Source organism: Oncorhynchus clarkii, chromosome 6 (genome assembly GCF_045791955.1).
Source record: "Oncorhynchus clarkii lewisi isolate Uvic-CL-2024 chromosome 6, UVic_Ocla_1.0, whole genome shotgun sequence".
Taxonomy (NCBI): domain Eukaryota; kingdom Metazoa; phylum Chordata; class Actinopteri; order Salmoniformes; family Salmonidae; genus Oncorhynchus; species Oncorhynchus clarkii.
The window spans coordinates 85202064-85218810 of record NC_092152.1 but is presented as its reverse complement, the minus strand read 5'-3'; the positions used below and the strand labels follow the sequence as shown (position 1 = coordinate 85218810).

General features: G+C 48.7%; 1 protein-coding gene across 1 annotated transcript in view; it reads left to right on the top strand.

Moving 5' to 3' along the window:
- LOC139412462 (centrosomal protein 89) overlaps nucleotides 1-16747 on the top strand; it is a 155208-nt gene that overhangs the window by 93028 nt on the left and 45433 nt on the right. Inside the window, exons 17-19 of the mRNA XM_071159249.1 lie at nucleotides 426-593; nucleotides 1664-1805; nucleotides 8232-8321. Of these exons, the coding sequence (XP_071015350.1) occupies nucleotides 426-593; nucleotides 1664-1805; nucleotides 8232-8321 (400 nt within the window). The remainder of the gene's footprint in view (nucleotides 1-425; nucleotides 594-1663; nucleotides 1806-8231; nucleotides 8322-16747) is intronic.

Sequence of the window (16747 nt, the reverse complement as noted above, 5' to 3'; positions counted from 1 at the left end):
GTAGATAGTCACCATGGAACAGAGATGAGGAACAGAGATGAGGAACAGCTGTAGATAGTCACCATGGAACAGAGATGAGGAACAGCTGTAGATAGTCACCATGGAACAGAGATGAGGAACAGCTGTATATAGTCACCATGGAACAGAGATGAGGAACAGAGATGAGGAACAGCTGTAGATAGTCACCATGGAACAGAGATGAGGAACAGCTGTAGATAGTCACCATGGAACAGAGATGAGGAACAGCTGTAGATAGTCACCATGGAACAGAGATGAGGAACAGAGATGAGGAACAGCTGTAGATAGTAAAAAAAAACATGTTTTAACTACAATCATAAAGTGTGTGTGTGTGTGTGTGTGTGTGTGTGTGTGTGTGTGTGTGTGTGTGTGTGTGTGTGTGTGTGTGTGTGTGTTATCTACCGTAGCCAACTGGAGGCTGATTCAGGCCGTCAGCAGACTGAGCTAGAGGAGCTGCAGCAGAGAGTGACTAGTCTACAGACAGAGAAGAACAGTCTGCTGTTGGACAAAACCAACCTGACTGCTGACATCAAGAGTCTGGAGGCTGACCTGGAGGTGTCTCGACATGCTAACAGGTACTCAGACCCTGACCCCTAACCTCACTGCTGACATCAAGAGTCTGGAGGCTGACCTGGAGGTGTCCCGACATGCTAACAGGTACTCAGACCTTGACCCCTGACCCCTAACCTCACTGCTGACATCATCAGAGTCTGGAGGCTGAACCATGCCCTGTAAGGGGTTGAGTGGCCCTGAACCATGGCAGGAAAATGCACCCCACACAGACCTATATATAGGGAATAGGGTGCCATAGGCCTCTGGTCTAAAGTGGTACACTATATATAGGGAATAGGGCTCTGGTCTAAAGTAGTATACTATATAGGGAACAGGGTGCCAGATGTGATGCGGTAACAGACAGTAGTTCCTGTATGTATCTGGAGACTCTGAGGGAACAGCTGTTAGCTCCCTGTACGGAAAAAAAAACAGCCCTCAATCCCAATGTGGCAATCTCTCTGCAAAGTGTTAGAAATGTATTCCTGTGATCAACACAATGCCCTCTGCCTCTCGCTCTCTCTCTATCTCTGTATCTTCCTCCCCTTCCCTCCTCTCTTTCTCGCTCTCTCTCTCTCTGTATCTACCTTCCCCACCCTTCTCTCTCTCTCGCTCTCTCTCTATCTCTGTATCTACCTCCCCTTCCCTCCTCTCTTTCTCGCTCTCTCTCTATCTCTGTATCTTCCTCCCCTTCCCTCCTCTCTTTCTCGCTCTCTCTCTCTCTCTGTATCTACCTCCCCTTCCCTCCTCTCTTTCTCGCTCTCTCTATCTCTGTATCTACCTCCCCTTCCCTCCTCTCTTTCTCGCTCTCTCTCTATCTCTGTATCTTCCTCCCCTTCCCTCCTCTCTTTCTCACTCTCTCACTCTCTCTATCTCTGTATCTTCCTCCCCTTCCCTCCTCTCTTTCTCGCTCTCTCTCTATCTCTGTATCTTCCTCCCCTTCCCTCCTCTCTTTCTCACTCTCTCACTCTCTCTCTATCTCTGTATCTACCTCCCCTTCCCTCCTCTCTTTCTCGCTCTCTCTCTCTCTGTATCTACCTTCCCCACCCTACTCTCTCTCTCGCTCTCTTGCTCTCTCACTCTCCCTCTCTCACAGGAAGGCCCAGAGGCGTATAGGCCTGTTGAAGCAACAAGTTGATGACTCTATAGAGAAGGAGATGAGAGCCCATCACTACCTGTCCTCTATCGTAGCTCTGGCTGAGAAGACCACACAGGAGAGAGACCAGCTAGTATACATGGTATAACACACACACACACACACACACACACACATCACATCACATCACATCACATCACATCACATCAAATTAGTGATGGCTGTTTAACAGTCTGATGGCCTTGAGATAGAAGCTGTTTTTCAGTCTCTCGGTCCCAGCTTTGATGCACCTGTACTGACCTCGCCTTCTGGATGATAGCGGGGTGAACAGGCAGTGGCTCGGGTGGTTGATGTCCTTGATGACAATCATGTAAATGTAATTAACTAGAGAGTCGGGCACCACAAAATCATTTTGATAGAGCTGTTATCTTCCGAATAAACTCTTAAAGACCTAGTAATATTTTACATCAATAGCAGTCGATATTAATCGTCACCTTAATTCAGTCTCATCTGAAAGTTGTACATTTTTGGTTATCTGCACGAACCCTGGCTAACAAGTTGAATCAGCAATACAAAATTGGGTTTAATTATTTATTTACTAAATACCTAACTAATCACACAGAATTACACATAATTAAATCATAACTTGATTACAAATGACGTCATAAAGGAAAACGTCCCTAGTGGAGGAACAGATATGACAGCTGGATACACAAAGAAAAAGGGGGCTGGGTTTGAGTGAAAGAGCGGGAAGACTGAGGAACAAAGGGAGAAGCGATGTCTCTATCGTAAATACAGTATCTTATGGATTCTAAATTACCGCCCATTTGGAAAAGGAAAATGCAGTAAATATTTACTCTGAGCTGCGCTTCAATAGGTTAGTGGTAGATGGAAGGCCGTGTTGCCCAACCGAGTCCTTTGAAGAGTGTTTCTGCTGGTAAATTAGTTACGTTGTCGTAACGTCGTTGTGTGGTAGACGGGATACTCTGTCTGTTCCTTCCTAACCTGCGTTTGCTGCGGCTGGGAGGTATCACTTCAGTAGTGAATAAGAGTTCAATGTTCATACCATGCGCAACAAAGCTCACACTGATGTTGGCTTCATTCTGTAGTTATTATCTGAACCATTCTGACATCGGACCGTCGTCCTTACGTTCTCGGAACAGGAGGTTATACTGAGCACGCACCCTTGTGGAGCCCCAGTGTTGAGGATCAGCCGGGTGGAGATGTTGTTTCCTACCCTCACCACCTGGGGGGCGGCCCGTCAAAGTCCAGGACCCAATTGCACAGGGCGGGGGGTCGAGACCCAGGGTTTCAAGCTTAATGATGAGTTTGGAGAGTACTATAGTGTTGAAGACTGTCTGACTGGTCAAAGACCTCCTATTACCATGTTATCCAACTCATGTAGATGCCTTTGAGGTATCTAAACGGCGTTGGCGCTTGGATTGGACCCGGTACTATGGCCAGATGACATGACCCAGAAGGCCGACACGGGAGCTGTGAGATGGCAGATCTCCACAGCTGGAAATAAACAGCTTCAAGGTCCAGTGTTTTTCTAGACTAGTTGGTCCTGCCAGCCTGTTAGACGTGTGTCTCAGTGGCAGGTCCAGTGTTTTTCTGGAGTCCAGACTAGTTGGTCCTGCCAGCCTGTTAGACGTGTGTCTCAGTGGCAGGTCCAGTGTTTTTCTGGAGTCCAGGCTAGTTGGTCCTGCCAGCCTGTTAGACGTGTGTCTCAGTGGCAGGTCCAGTGTTTTTCTGGAGTCCAGGCTAGTTGGTCCTGCCAGCCTGTTAGACGTGTGTCTCAGTGGCAGGTCCAGTGTTTTTCTGGAGTCCAGGCTAGTTGGTCCTGCCAGCCTGTTAGACGTGTGTCTCAGTGGCAGGTCCAGTGTTTTTCTGGAGTCCAGACTAGTTGGTCCTGCCAGCCTGTTAGACGTGTGTCTCAGTGGCAGGTCCAGTGTTTTTATGGAGTCCAGACTAGTTGGTCCTGCCAGCCTGTTAGACGTGTGTCTCAGTGGCAGGTCCAGTGTTTTTCTGGAGTCCAGACTAGTTGGTCCTGCCAGCCTGTTAGACGTGTGTCTCAGTGGCAGGTCCAGTGTTTTTCTGGAGTCCAGACTAGTTGGTCCTGCCAGCCTGTTAGACGTGTGTCTCAGTGGCAGGTCCAGTGTTTTTCTGGAGTCCAGGCTAGTTGGTCCTGCCAGCCTGTTAGACGTGTGTCTCAGTGGCAGGTCCAGTGTTTTTCTGGAGTCCAGACTAGTTGGTCCTGCCAGCCTCTTAGACGTGTGTCTCAGTGGCAGGTCCAGTGTTTTTCTGGAGTCCAGACTAGTTGGTCCTGCCAGTTGTCAGTCTGTTGGAAGTGTGTCTCAGTGGCAGGTCCAGTGTTTTTCTGGAGTCCAGACTAGTTGGTCCTGCCAGCCTGTTAGACGTGTGTCTCAGTGGCAGGTCCAGTGTTTTTCTGGAGTCCAGACTAGTTGGTCCTGCCAGTTGTCAGTCTGTTGGAAGTGTGTCTCAGTGGCAGGTTCAGTGTTTTTCTGGAGTCCAGGCTAGTTGGTCCTGCCAGTTGTCGGTCTGTTGGAAGTGTGTCTCAGTGGCAGGTCCAGTGTTTTCCTGGAGTCCAGGCTAGTTGGTCCTGCCAGCCGTACCTGGACTCTGGAGGTTAAGTTGTCGGTCTGTTGGAAGTGTGTCTCAGTGGCAGGTCCAGTGTTTTTCTGGAGTCCAGACTAGTTGGTCCTGCCAGTTGTCAGTCTGTTGGAAGTGTGTCTCAGTGGCAGGTTCAGTGTTTTTCTGGAGTCCAGGCTAGTTGGTCCTGCCAGTTGTCGGTCTGTTGGAAGTGTGTCTCAGTGGCAGGTCCAGTGTTTTCCTGGAGTCCAGGCTAGTTGGTCCTGCCAGCCGTACCTGGACTCTGGAGGTTAAGTTGTCGGTCTGTTGGAAGTGTGTCTCAGTGGCAGGTCCAGTGTTTTTCTGGAGTCCAGACTAGTTGGTCCTGCCAGCCTGTTAGACGTGTGTCTCAGTGGCAGGTCCAGTGTTTTTCTGGAGTCCAGACTAGTTGGTCCTGCCAGCCTGTTAGACGTGTGTCTCAGTGGCAGGTCCAGTGTTTTTCTGGAGTCCAGACTAGTTGGTCCTGCCAGTTGTCAGTCTGTTGGAAGTGTGTCTCAGTGGCAGGTCCAGTGTTTTTCTGGAGTCCAGACTAGTTGGTCCTGCCAGCCTGTTAGACGTGTGTCTCAGTGGCAGGTCCAGTGTTTTTCTGGAGTCCAGACTAGTTGGTCCTGCCAGTTGTCAGTCTGTTGGAAGTGTGTCTCAGTGGCAGGTTCAGTGTTTTTCTGGAGTCCAGGCTAGTTGGTCCTGCCAGTTGTCGGTCTGTTGGAAGTGTGTCTCAGTGGCAGGTCCAGTGTTTTCCTGGAGTCCAGGCTAGTTGGTCCTGCCAGCCGTACCTGGACTCTGGAGGTTAAGTTGTCGGTCTGTTGGAAGTGTGTCTCAGTGGCAGGTCCAGTGTTTTTCTGGAGTCCAGACTAGTTGGTCCTGCCAGTTGTCAGTCTGTTGGAAGTGTGTCTCAGTGGCAGGTTCAGTGTTTTTCTGGAGTCCAGGCTAGTTGGTCCTGCCAGTTGTCGGTCTGTTGGAAGTGTGTCTCAGTGGCAGGTCCAGTGTTTTCCTGGAGTCCAGGCTAGTTGGTCCTGCCAGCCGTACCTGGACTCTGGAGGTTAAGTTGTCGGTCTGTTGGAAGTGTGTCTCAGTGGCAGGTCCAGTGTTTTTCTGGAGTCCAGACTAGTTGGTCCTGCCAGCCTGTTAGACGTGTGTCTCAGTGGCAGGTCCAGTGTTTTTCTGGAGTCCAGACTAGTTGGTCCTGCCAGCCTGTTAGACGTGTGTCTCAGTGGCAGGTCCAGTGTTTTTCTGGAGTCCAGACTAGTTGGTCCTGCCAGTTGTCAGTCTGTTGGAAGTGTGTCTCAGTGGCAGGTTCAGTGTTTTTCTGGAGTCCAGGCTAGTTGGTCCTGCCAGTTGTCGGTCTGTTGGAAGTGTGTCTCAGTGGCAGGTCCAGTGTTTTCCTGGAGTCCAGGCTAGTTGGTCCTGCCAGCCGTACCTGGACTCTGGAGGTTAAGTTGTCGGTCTGTTGGAAGTGTGTCTTAGTGGCAGGTCCAGTGTTTTTCTGGAGTCCAGACTAGTTGGTCCTGCCAGTTGTCAGTCTGTTGGAAGTGTGTCTCAGTGGCAGGTTCAGTGTTTTTCTGGAGTCCAGGCTAGTTGGTCCTGCCAGTTGTCGGTCTGTTGGAAGTGTGTCTCAGTGGCAGGTCCAGTGTTTTCCTGGAGTCCAGGCTAGTTGGTCCTGCCAGCCGTACCTGGACTCTGGAGGTTAAGTTGTCGGTCTGTTGGAAGTGTGTCTCAGTGGCAGGTCCAGTGTTTTTCTGGAGTCCAGACTAGTTGGTCCTGCCAGTTGTCAGTCTGTTGGAAGTGTGTCTCAGTGGCAGGTCCAGTGTTTTTCTGGAGTCCAGGCTAATTGGTCCTGCCAGTTGTCAGTCTGTTGGAAGTGTGTCTCAGTGGCAGGTCCAGTGTTTTTCTGGAGTCCAGACTAGTTGGTCCTGCCAGCCGTACCTGGACTCTGGAGGCTAAGTTGTCAGTCTGTTGGAAGTGTGTCTCAGTGGCAGGTCCAGTGTTTTTCTGGAGTCCAGACTAGTTGGTCCTGCCAGTTGTCAGTCTGTTGGAAGTGTGTCTCAGTGGCAGGTCCAGTGTTTTTCTGGAGTCCAGGCTAGTTGGTCCTGCCAGTTGTCAGTCTGTTGGAAGTGTGTCTCAGTGGCAGGTCCAGTGTTTTTCTGGAGTCCAGGCTAGTTGGTCCTGCCAGTTGTCGGTCTGTTGGAAGTGTGTCTCAGTGGCAGTAGTCTCTACGTCGTGTACATACAGTTCATTGATCCATGTCCTCGACACATGTCTCCGAACATCTGAACAATACAATCTCTTTTTTTAAATTTATGTGATGTACATTACTTTACCACTGTAAGTAATCTCTGTCTTTCAAACAACATTATGTGTTCGGATGCAATAGCTCCTGTTTGTAAAAAGGTTTTTGTGTCCATGTTGTTATTGAGCTTTAGGGAATTTTTAACATCAATTCCTCCTCAGGTGATGTGAGTCAGACACCTTTCCATTTCCTCTCAATGACTGACTACTCTGTGGAGGGCTGTTAGACTGACTGACTGGGGGGGGGGGGGTGGGGGGCTGTTAGACTGACTGACTGAGGGGGGGGGGGGGGGGGGGGGGGGGGGGGGCTGTTAGACTGACTGTGGTCTTGTTACTGGTCCACTGCTTTAATGAACCTATCTCCCTCCCTCCCCTCATTCCTCCCTCCCTCCCCTCATTCCTCCCTCCCTCGCTCTCCCTCATTCCTCCTGCTCTCCCTCCTTCCTTATCCCTCCCTCCCTCCCTCGCTCTCCCTCCTCATCCCTCTCTCTCTCCCTCCTTCCTTATCCGTCTCTCTCTCCCTCCTTCCTTATCCCTCCCTCCCTCCCCTCATTCCTCCCTCCCTCTCTCCCTCCCTCCTCATCCTTTTCTCTCCCTCCCTCCTCATCCTTCTCTCTCTCCCTCCTCATCCCTCTCTCGCTCCCTCCTCATCCCTCTCTCGCTCCTTTCTCATCCCTCTCTCGCTCCCTCCTCATCCCTCTCTCCCTCCTCATCCCTCTCTCTCTCGCTCTCTCTCCCTCCCCTCATTCCTCCCTCCCTCTCTTCATCCTCATCCCTCTCTCGCTCTCCCTCCCTCCCTCGCTCCCTCCTCATCCCTCTCTCGCTCTCCCTCTCTCCTCATCCCTCTCTCGCTCTCCCTCCCTCCTCATCCCTCTCTCACTCTCCCTCCCTTCTCATACCTCTCTCTCGCTCTCCCTCCCTCCCTCGCTCCCTCCTCATCCCTCTCTCACTCTCCCTCCCTCCTCATCCCTCTCTCGCTCTCCCTCCCTCCCTCGCTTCCTCCTCATCCCTCTCTCGCTCTCGCTCCCTCCCTCCCTCGCTTCCTCCTCATCCCTCTCTCGCTCTCCCTCCCTCCCTCGCTCCCTCCTCATCTCTCTCTCGCTCTCCCTCCCTCCCTCCTCATCCCTCTCTCGCTCTCCCTCGCTCCCTCCTCATCCCTCTCTCGCTCTCCCTCGCTCCCTCACTCCCTCCTCATCCCTCTCTCGCTCTCCCTCCCTCCTCATCCCTCTCTCACTCTCCCTCCCTTCTCATACCTCTCTCTCGCTCTCCCTCCCTCCTCATCCCTCTCTCACTCTCCCTCCCTCCTCATCCCTCTCTCACTCTCCCTCCCTTCTCATACCTCTCTCTCGCTCTCCCTCCCTCCCTCGCTCCCTCCTCATCCCTCTCTCACTCTCCCTCCCTCCTCATCCCTCTCTCGCACTCCCTCCCGCCCTCGCTCCCTCCTCATCCCTCTCTCGCTCTCCCTCCCTTCTCATACCTCTCTCTCGCTCTCCCTCCCTCCCTCCCTCCCTCCCTCATCCCTCTCTCGCTCTCCCTCCCTCCTCATCCCTCTCTCGATCCCTCTCTCGCTCTCCTCCTCCACTCCTCTCCCAGATCCGTAACCCTCCCTGTCTCCTCTCTCCCTCCGCAGGCCTCGTCCCTAGAGCACGACAAGCAGGGGGTGATCAGCAGGATTGTGGAGGACACCGTGCGGCTCGGAAAGCTTCAAGAGAAGGTCAAGGTAAAGCAGCCACAACACCACCCTGGCACACTAACTCTGAGCTCTCGACAACCATCCCCTGAGCCCCTGACAACCATCCCCTGAGCCCCCGACAACCATCCCCTGAGCCCCCGACAACCATCCCCTGAGCCCCTGACAACCATCCCCTGAGCCCCTGACAACCATCCCTGAGCCCCCGACACACTAACTCTGAGCCCCCGACAACCATCCCTGAGCCCCTGACAACCATCCCTGAGCCCCTGACAACCATCCCTGAACCCCCCGACAACCATCCCTGAGCCCCTGACAACCATCCCCTGTGCCCCTGACAACCATCCCTGAACCCCCCGACAACCATCCCTGAGCCCCTGACAACCATCCCCTGTGCCCCTGACAACCATCCCCGAGCCCCCCGACAACCATCCCCGAGCCCCCCGACAACCATCCCTGAGCCCCCAGACAACCATCCCCAAGCCCCCCGACAACCATCCCCGAGCCCCCCGACAACCATCCCTGAGCCCCCAGACAACCATCCCTGAGGCCCCCGACAACCATCCCTCCGCCTTCACACACACTAATCCCCGAGGCGAGCCCTGACAACCAGTCCTGTTCTTGGGACCCATTATCCTGGCTGCCCCTGCTGGGGGGTGGAGTGTGAGTGAGGGGAGCCTCAGGGCTCCACACGTCCAGTGTTCTTGTCAGAACTGTCGTGGGGAGAGAGTGTACGTGGGGAGAGAGTGTACGTGGGGAGAGAGTGTACGTGGGGAGAGAGTGTAAGAGTGTACGTGGGGAGAGAGTGTATGTGGGGAGAGAGTGTACGTGGGGAGAGAGTGTACGTGGGGAGAGAGTGTACGTGGGGAGAGAGTGTACGTGGGGAGAGAGTGTACGTGGGGAGAGAGTGTACGTGGGGAGAGAGTGTACGTGGGGAGAGTGTGTAGGTGGGGAGAGTGTGTAGGTGGGGAGAGTGTGTAGGTGGGGAGAGTGTGTAGGTGGGGAGAGTGTGTAGGTGGGGAGAGTGTGTAGGTGGGGAGAGTGTGTAGGTGGGGAGAGTGTGTAGGTGGGGAGAGAGTGTAGGTGGGGAGAGTGTGTAGGTGGGTTACCATCGACCGACAGGCCGACAAGTACGGTTACAGCTGCCTGCCCGGGCATTTCACAGACAGATCAAACCAGTTAGAGAAGCTCTCTTTCCGACCCTGCCTCGCCTCGCCCTGCCTCTCCTGTCTCATCCTGCCTCGCCCTGCCTCGCCCTGCCTCCCCTGTCTCATCCTGCCTCGCCCTGCCTCGCCCTGCCTCGCCCTGCCTCGCCCTGCCTCCCCTGTCTCATCCTGCCTCGCCCTGCCTCGCCCTGCCTCGCCCTGCCTCCCCTCGCCCTGCCTCGCCCTGCCTCACCCTTTAATAATGTTTAAACTATCCCTAGAGTAATCAAAGTGTTAACCATGACTGTAATGGGAGGAAATTTAGCCGTAATGTTAATGCTACAGAACGCCAGCATCCATTTAGTTTTGGGCTGTCTTATCAGTTTAGCATTCAGTCTTAGCAGGGGCCAGTACCTCTCTCTGTCTCTGTCTGTGTCTCTATCTGTGTCTGTCTGACTCTCTCTGTCTCCTCTCTCCCTTATTTGAGGATGTGAAACAGCTCAATATGTGCCTGTTCTCCTCTCATTGATATTCTGAAGGCTGTTTACTGCTGTGAAGCCTGCTTTCTGCAGTGGGCCTGGAGAGCAGTCTCCCCTCATTTCACCCCTCTATCTTCCCTTCTCTCTCTCTCTTCTCTGCCCTTCTCTCTCTCTCTCTCTCTGCCCTTCTCTCTCTCCTCTCTGCCCTTCTCTCTCTCTCCCTCTTCTCTGCCCTCTCTCTCTCTCTCTCTCTCTCTCTCTCTCTCTCTCTCTCTCTCTCTCTCTCTCTCTCTCTCTCTCTCTCTCTCTCTCTCTCTCTCTCTCTCTCTCTCTCTCTCTCTCTCCATCTCTCTGTCTCTCTCTCTCTGTCTCTCTCTTTCTCTCTCTCCCCCCCTCTCTCTCTCTCTCTCTCTCTCTCTCTCTCTCTCTCTCTCTCTCAATTCAATTCAAAGGGTCTTTATTGGCATGGAAGTGTTTACATTGCCAAAGTAAGTGAAAAACTAAAAATAACACAAGAAAAACCAACAAAGTGAGTTAATCAAAACAAAGACAACAACCAGACATTAACACAGACAACAACCAGACATTAACACAGACAACAACCAGACATTAACACAGACAACAACCAGATATTAACACAGACAACAACCAGACATTAACACAGACATTAACACAGACAACAACCAGACATTAACACAGACAACAACCAGACATTAACACAGACAACAACCAGACATTAACACAGACAACAACCAGATATTAACACAGACAACAACCAGACATTAACACAGACATTAACACAGACAACAACCAGACATTAACACAGACAACAACCAGACATTAACACAGACAACAACCAGACATTAACACAGACAACAACCAGACATTAACACAGACAACAACCAGACATTAACACAGACAACAACCAGACATTAACACAGACAACAACCAGATATTAACACAGACAACAACCAGACATTAACACAGACATTAACACAGACAACAACCAGACATTAACACAGACAACAACCAGACATTAACACAGACAACAACCAGACATTAACACAGACAACAACCAGACATTAACACAGACAACAACCAGACATTAACACAGACAACAACCAGACATTAACACAGACAACAACCAGATATTAACACAGACAACAACCAGACATTAACACAGACATTAACACAGACAACAACCAGACATTAACACAGACAACAACCAGACATTAACACAGACAACAACCAGACATTAACACAGACAACAACCAGACATTAACACAGACAACAACCAGACATTAACACAGACAACAACCAGACATTAACACAGACAACAACCAGACATTAACACAGACAACAACCAGACATTAACACAGACAACAACCAGACATTAACACAGACAACAACCAGACATTAACACAGACAACAACCAGACATTAACACAGACAACAACCAGACATTAACACAGAAAACAAACACTGTGAAATAGCACAAATGGAATCATGTAGTAACCAAAAAAGTGTTAAACAAATCAAAATATATTTTAGATGTTACATTCTTCAAAGTAGCCACCCTTTGCCTTGATGACAGCTTTGATTGATGACAATCAAATACTTAAACTTGATTGAAGTCCACCTGTGTTAAATTCAATGGATTGGACATGATTTGGAAAGGCAACACACCTGTCTATATAAGGTCTCACAGCTGACAGTGCATATCAGAGCAAAAACCAAGCCATGAGGTGGAAGGAATTATCCATGGTGCTCCGAGACAGGATTGTGTCGAGGCACAGATCTGGGGAAGGGAACCAGTGGTTCATGGTTCATAATATTTGTTGTGTCTTTTCTGGTCGATGAAGCTGAAAATTGCAACCAACTTTCTATGACTTGTTTTAAAAATAGAGATATTTTGGAGATTTTCTTTTCAAATATCTGAAAGTGAGAGGTTGTAATCTGAATCAAGGGAGAGGTTGTAATCTGAATCAAGGGAGAGGTTGTAATCTGAATCAAGGGAGAGGTTGTAATCTGAATCAAGGGAGAGGTTGTAATCTGAATCAAGGGAGAGGTTGTAATCTGAATCAAGGGAGAGGTTGTAATCTGAATCAATGGGAGAGGTTGGAATCTGAATCAATGGGAGAGGTTGGAATCTGAATCAAGGGAGAGGTTGTCATCTGAATCAAGGGAGAGGTTGTAATCTGAATCAAGGGAGAGGTTGTAATCTGAATCAAGGGAGAGGTTGTAATCTGAATCAAGGGAGAGGTTGTAATCTGAATCAATGGGAGAGGTTGGAATCTGAATCAATGGGAGAGGTTGGAATCTGAATCAATGGGAGAGGTTGTAATCTGAATCAAGGGAGAGGTTGTAATCTGAATCAAGGGAGAGGTTGTAATCTGAATCAAGGGAGAGGTTGGAATCTGAATCAAGGGAGAGGTTGTAATCTGAATCAAGGGAGAGGTTGTAATCTGAATCAAGGGAGAGGTTGTAATCTGAATCAAGGGAGAGGTGGTAATCTGAATCAAGGGAGAGGTTGGAATCTGAATCAATGGGAGAGGTTGGAATCTGAATCAATGGGAGAGATGGTAATCAAGGGAAAAATGGCATTCTTTAACATGGGTAAACCATTCTTAGTAATCTGCTAGAGAACCAGTTTGGATTTAAGTATAACTTTTGTATGACTGAAGCCTTTAGTCAGAGGTCTGATGCTTAAATATTTAATAATTTCTACCCCGACAAATTCATATTCATTATTGTAATCGGCCCGTTCAGTTTTGTCTGGCTTGCTGTTCCAAATAAAATGGAATATATTTTGCTCATATAATTGTAAAAATCAAGTCGTTAGATGGGCAGGGCCATAAACAAATAGCTAATCTGGGATATGACTTTCATGTCGTGATGTTGTATTAGTTAATTTGATGACTGTTGTTCTAATTGCGTGATTAACTGAATCAAGCAATTATTAACTCATTAACCTGTTAACCAATTATTAACTCGTTAACCTGTTAACCAATTATTAACTCATTAACCTGTTAACCAATTATTAACTTGTTAACCAATTATTAACTCATTAACCTGTTAACCAATTATTAACTTGTTAACCTGTTAACCAATTATTAACTCATTAACCTGTTAACCAATTATTAACTCGTTAACCTGTTAACCAATTATTAACTTGTTAACCTGGGGCACCATGGGAAAACTAGTTTGTATTGAGTTTCTATTTCCCAAATTAACTCAAAGAATATCAGAATGTCGATTTTACAACAGCTGCTAATTAATCAGTTGCCTCTACAATCTCGTTCTGAACGTCGTATAGCCCGTGAATCTGCACGGACCCGGGTCTCACCAATGAGTTCGTACCACACCAATCTTAGTTGAGTATTTATTTACTAGAAAGCTAAAATGATGATAAAAGACATACATACACAAAAACACATTCTAGGCTATTGATTAGAACTTAGTATAACGGGCCAACACACTATGGCGCGTGTTACCCACAATGGGGATTTCAAAGAGAGAGAAAAAGAGAAAGTACACGAGAGAAATATACATTTGGGTGAATTTGTCAGCTATGCTATTCTAACCCTAACCTTGCCTCAAACTGCCGCTCTTATGGGTCAGAATATAATGATGTAATTACGTGGGGATGATCTCCGAGATTCTTTACGTGGACCGTTCAGGCTGCTCGATGACGCACTACTCCGGCGCACCTCTCTGGTCGTCCTCACGATGTCAGCGTCCTTTTGGCTTAGGAGTCTGTTCCCTAACCCTTTGCTCTGGAAGGGACAGACAGCTCTGTAGCTCAGAGCTCACAGCATAGGAATGAAACCCTTTAGATCCCACGATTCACTGGGATTGAATGCTAGGGGGTCCAGCTTGAATTCACCCGCTTAGACACAGCTACTCATCCATAGCTTGGGTAGAAAAATATTTCTTTGTCTTCAAACTTGTGTTGCATTCTGGGTTCGTTGACTTTTTAGACCTTGGCTGCAGCTTGGGTCACGTAGTCTTGTCTGTAAATTATTTACTCACAGGTTTTATACCCTCGGGTCAGAAGTGGGCGTGACCGCCTTTAGGGCAATTCTCTGGGCGTACCAAGTTAATGAGGGCAGGGTCTAGATTTGACTCAAATCCAATTTTAGACAACTAACTTCACATTTCATCTTTCCCAAAAACATTCTCTTTGATTTGGATATTTTCCATACAACGTACAATGTATAAACATCAAACATATACTAGGAAAGCTCTTCACGTTACAATGTTTTCGTAATAACGTCATCTATTAACCTTTAATGACAAAACAAAAATGGCATACGTTTTCATATTCCATCTATCGTCATGACTACCATTGTGTCTGACGGAAACCATTGTTCCAAAGTCCCTTCATTTCATGTTTAATGTTCTGAGGCTGGTTCTCCATAGTAACAGGACAAAGGAATGTTGTCTGTGGCCTGAGATTTACCAGGGGCGTGAGGGGCAATAAAACCCCCCACGTCTTCAGACCCCTAGATCTCTCCTCCTCTGTTGGGGTTGAGAGATAATCTGTAGGGTTGTGGTCTCCTGTAACCTGACCTGATCAGGACAGCCATGACAATACACACACACACACACACACACACACACACACACACACACACACACACACACACACACACACACACACACACACACAGGCTACACTGGGTATTCTGTAGGGTTGTGGTTTCCTGTAGCCTGGGCAGTTATGACAGTAGATCTTATCTATTTTGACTAACTTTCTATTAAAATGTATTGTAGTGAGATCATTTATTTAATTAGGGATACTGTGTATATCCACATCCCCATCAGACCATTTTATTGGTAAACTACACGCTAATGTAAAAGTTGTATTTTTTTAAATCCAATACATAATATCAAAATATCACTGATCATAATTTGGTTTTAATCCGGAGAGGTTAGAAAAAGTATCTAGATCCTCGTTGAGGCTGTGGAGGGATCCAAGTTGTGGATTTTACAGAAAACATGAATCATCAGCGTACAGTGACACCTTTGTTTTTCAGCCCTGCATTTCTAATCCCTTGATATTATTGTTGGATCTAATTTTAACAGCAAACATTTCGATGGCCATAATACATAGATATGGCGATAGTGGACAACCTTGTTTCTTGACAGTTTAAAAACCATTATTTATTATTTTACACCTATACATAACTTTAACCCATTGTTTAAACTTCATTGGGATAGGGTGCAGCTTTTTCACTTTTGGATGAAGCGTGCCCAGAGTAAACTGCCTGTTACTCAGTCCCAGATGCTAATTGGGTGCGTTGGGTCTCACGGTATGTTGGGCCTCCCTTTCAGATGGGGAAGCGTTGGGCCTCATGGTGCCTCCCTTTCTCTCTGTCTCTCTCTCTCTCTCTCTGTCTCTCTCTCTCTCTCTCTGTCTCTCTTGCTCTCTCTCTCTCTGTCTCTCTTGCGCTCTCTCTCTCTCTCTTGCTCTCTCTCTCTCTGTCTCTCTTGCTCTCTCTCTCTCTGTCTCTCTCTCTCTCTCTCTGTCTCTCTCTCTCTCTCTCTCTGTCTCTCTCTCTCTCTCTCTCTCTCTCTCTCTCTCTCTCTGTCTCTCTCTCTCTCTCTCTCTCTCTCTCTCTCTCTCTCTGTCTCTCTTGCTCTCTCTATCTCCCTCTCTCTGTCTCTCTCTGTCTCTCTCTCTTGCTCTCTCTCTCTCTCTCTCTCTCTCTCTCTCTCTCTCTCTCTCTCTCTCTCTCTCTCTATCTCTATGTATCTCTCTCTCTGTGTATCTATCTCTCTCTCTCTATCTCTCTGTCTCTCTCTATCTCTCTGTCTCTCTCTATCTCTCTGTCTCTCTCTCTGTCTCTCTCTCTATCTCTATCTCTCTCTGTCTCTCTCTATCTCTCTCTCTGTATCTCTCTCTCTGTATCTCTCTCTCTGTATCTCTCTCTCTCTGTATCTCTCTCTCAATGTCTCTCTCCCTCTCTCCTGCTGCCTCTCCCTCTCTCTCCTGCTGCCTCTCCCGGTGGTTAATTAACCACACCAGATGAGTCTATCTCAGCTGTGTAAATTATCACTGCTGCTCAGGGATCTCAGCATTGTGTGTGTGTGTGTGTGTGTGTGTGTGTGTGTGTGTGTGTGTGTGTGTGTGTGTGTGTGTGTGTGTGTGTGTGTGTGTGTGTGTGTGTGTGTGTGTGTGTGTGTGTGTGTGTGCAGTATAAGGAGATACACACCTGTTGTGTTGGCTAACCACACACACACACACCTGTTGTGTTGGCTAACCACACACACACACACACACCCGTTGTGTTGGCTAACCACACACACACCCGTTGTGTTGGCGTTAATCTCTACACAGAATCCATCAACTTCCTCATTCAACTTTCAGTGGCAGGTCCAGTGTTTTTCTGGAGTCCAGACTAGTTGGTCCTGCCAGCCTGTTAGACGTGTGTCTCAGTGGCAGGTCCAGTGTTTTTCTGGAGTCCAGACTAGTTGGTCCTGCCAGCCTGTTAGACGTGTGTCTCAGTGGCAGGTCCAGTGTTTTTCTGGAGTCCAGACTAGTTGGTCCTGCCAGTTGTCAGTCTGTTGGAAGTGTGTCTCAGTGGCAGGTTCAGTGTTTTTCTGGAGTCCAGGCTAGTTGGTCCTGCCAGTTGTCGGTCTGTTGGAAGTGTGTCTCAGTGGCAGGTCCAGTGTTTTCCTGGAGTCCAGGCTAGTTGGTCCTGCCAGCCGTACCTGGACTCTGGAGGTTAAGTTGTCGGTCTGTTGGAAGTGTGTCTTAGTGGCAGGTCCAGTGTTTTTCTGGAGTCCAGACTAGTTGGTCCTGCCAGTTGTCAGTCTGTTGGAAGTGT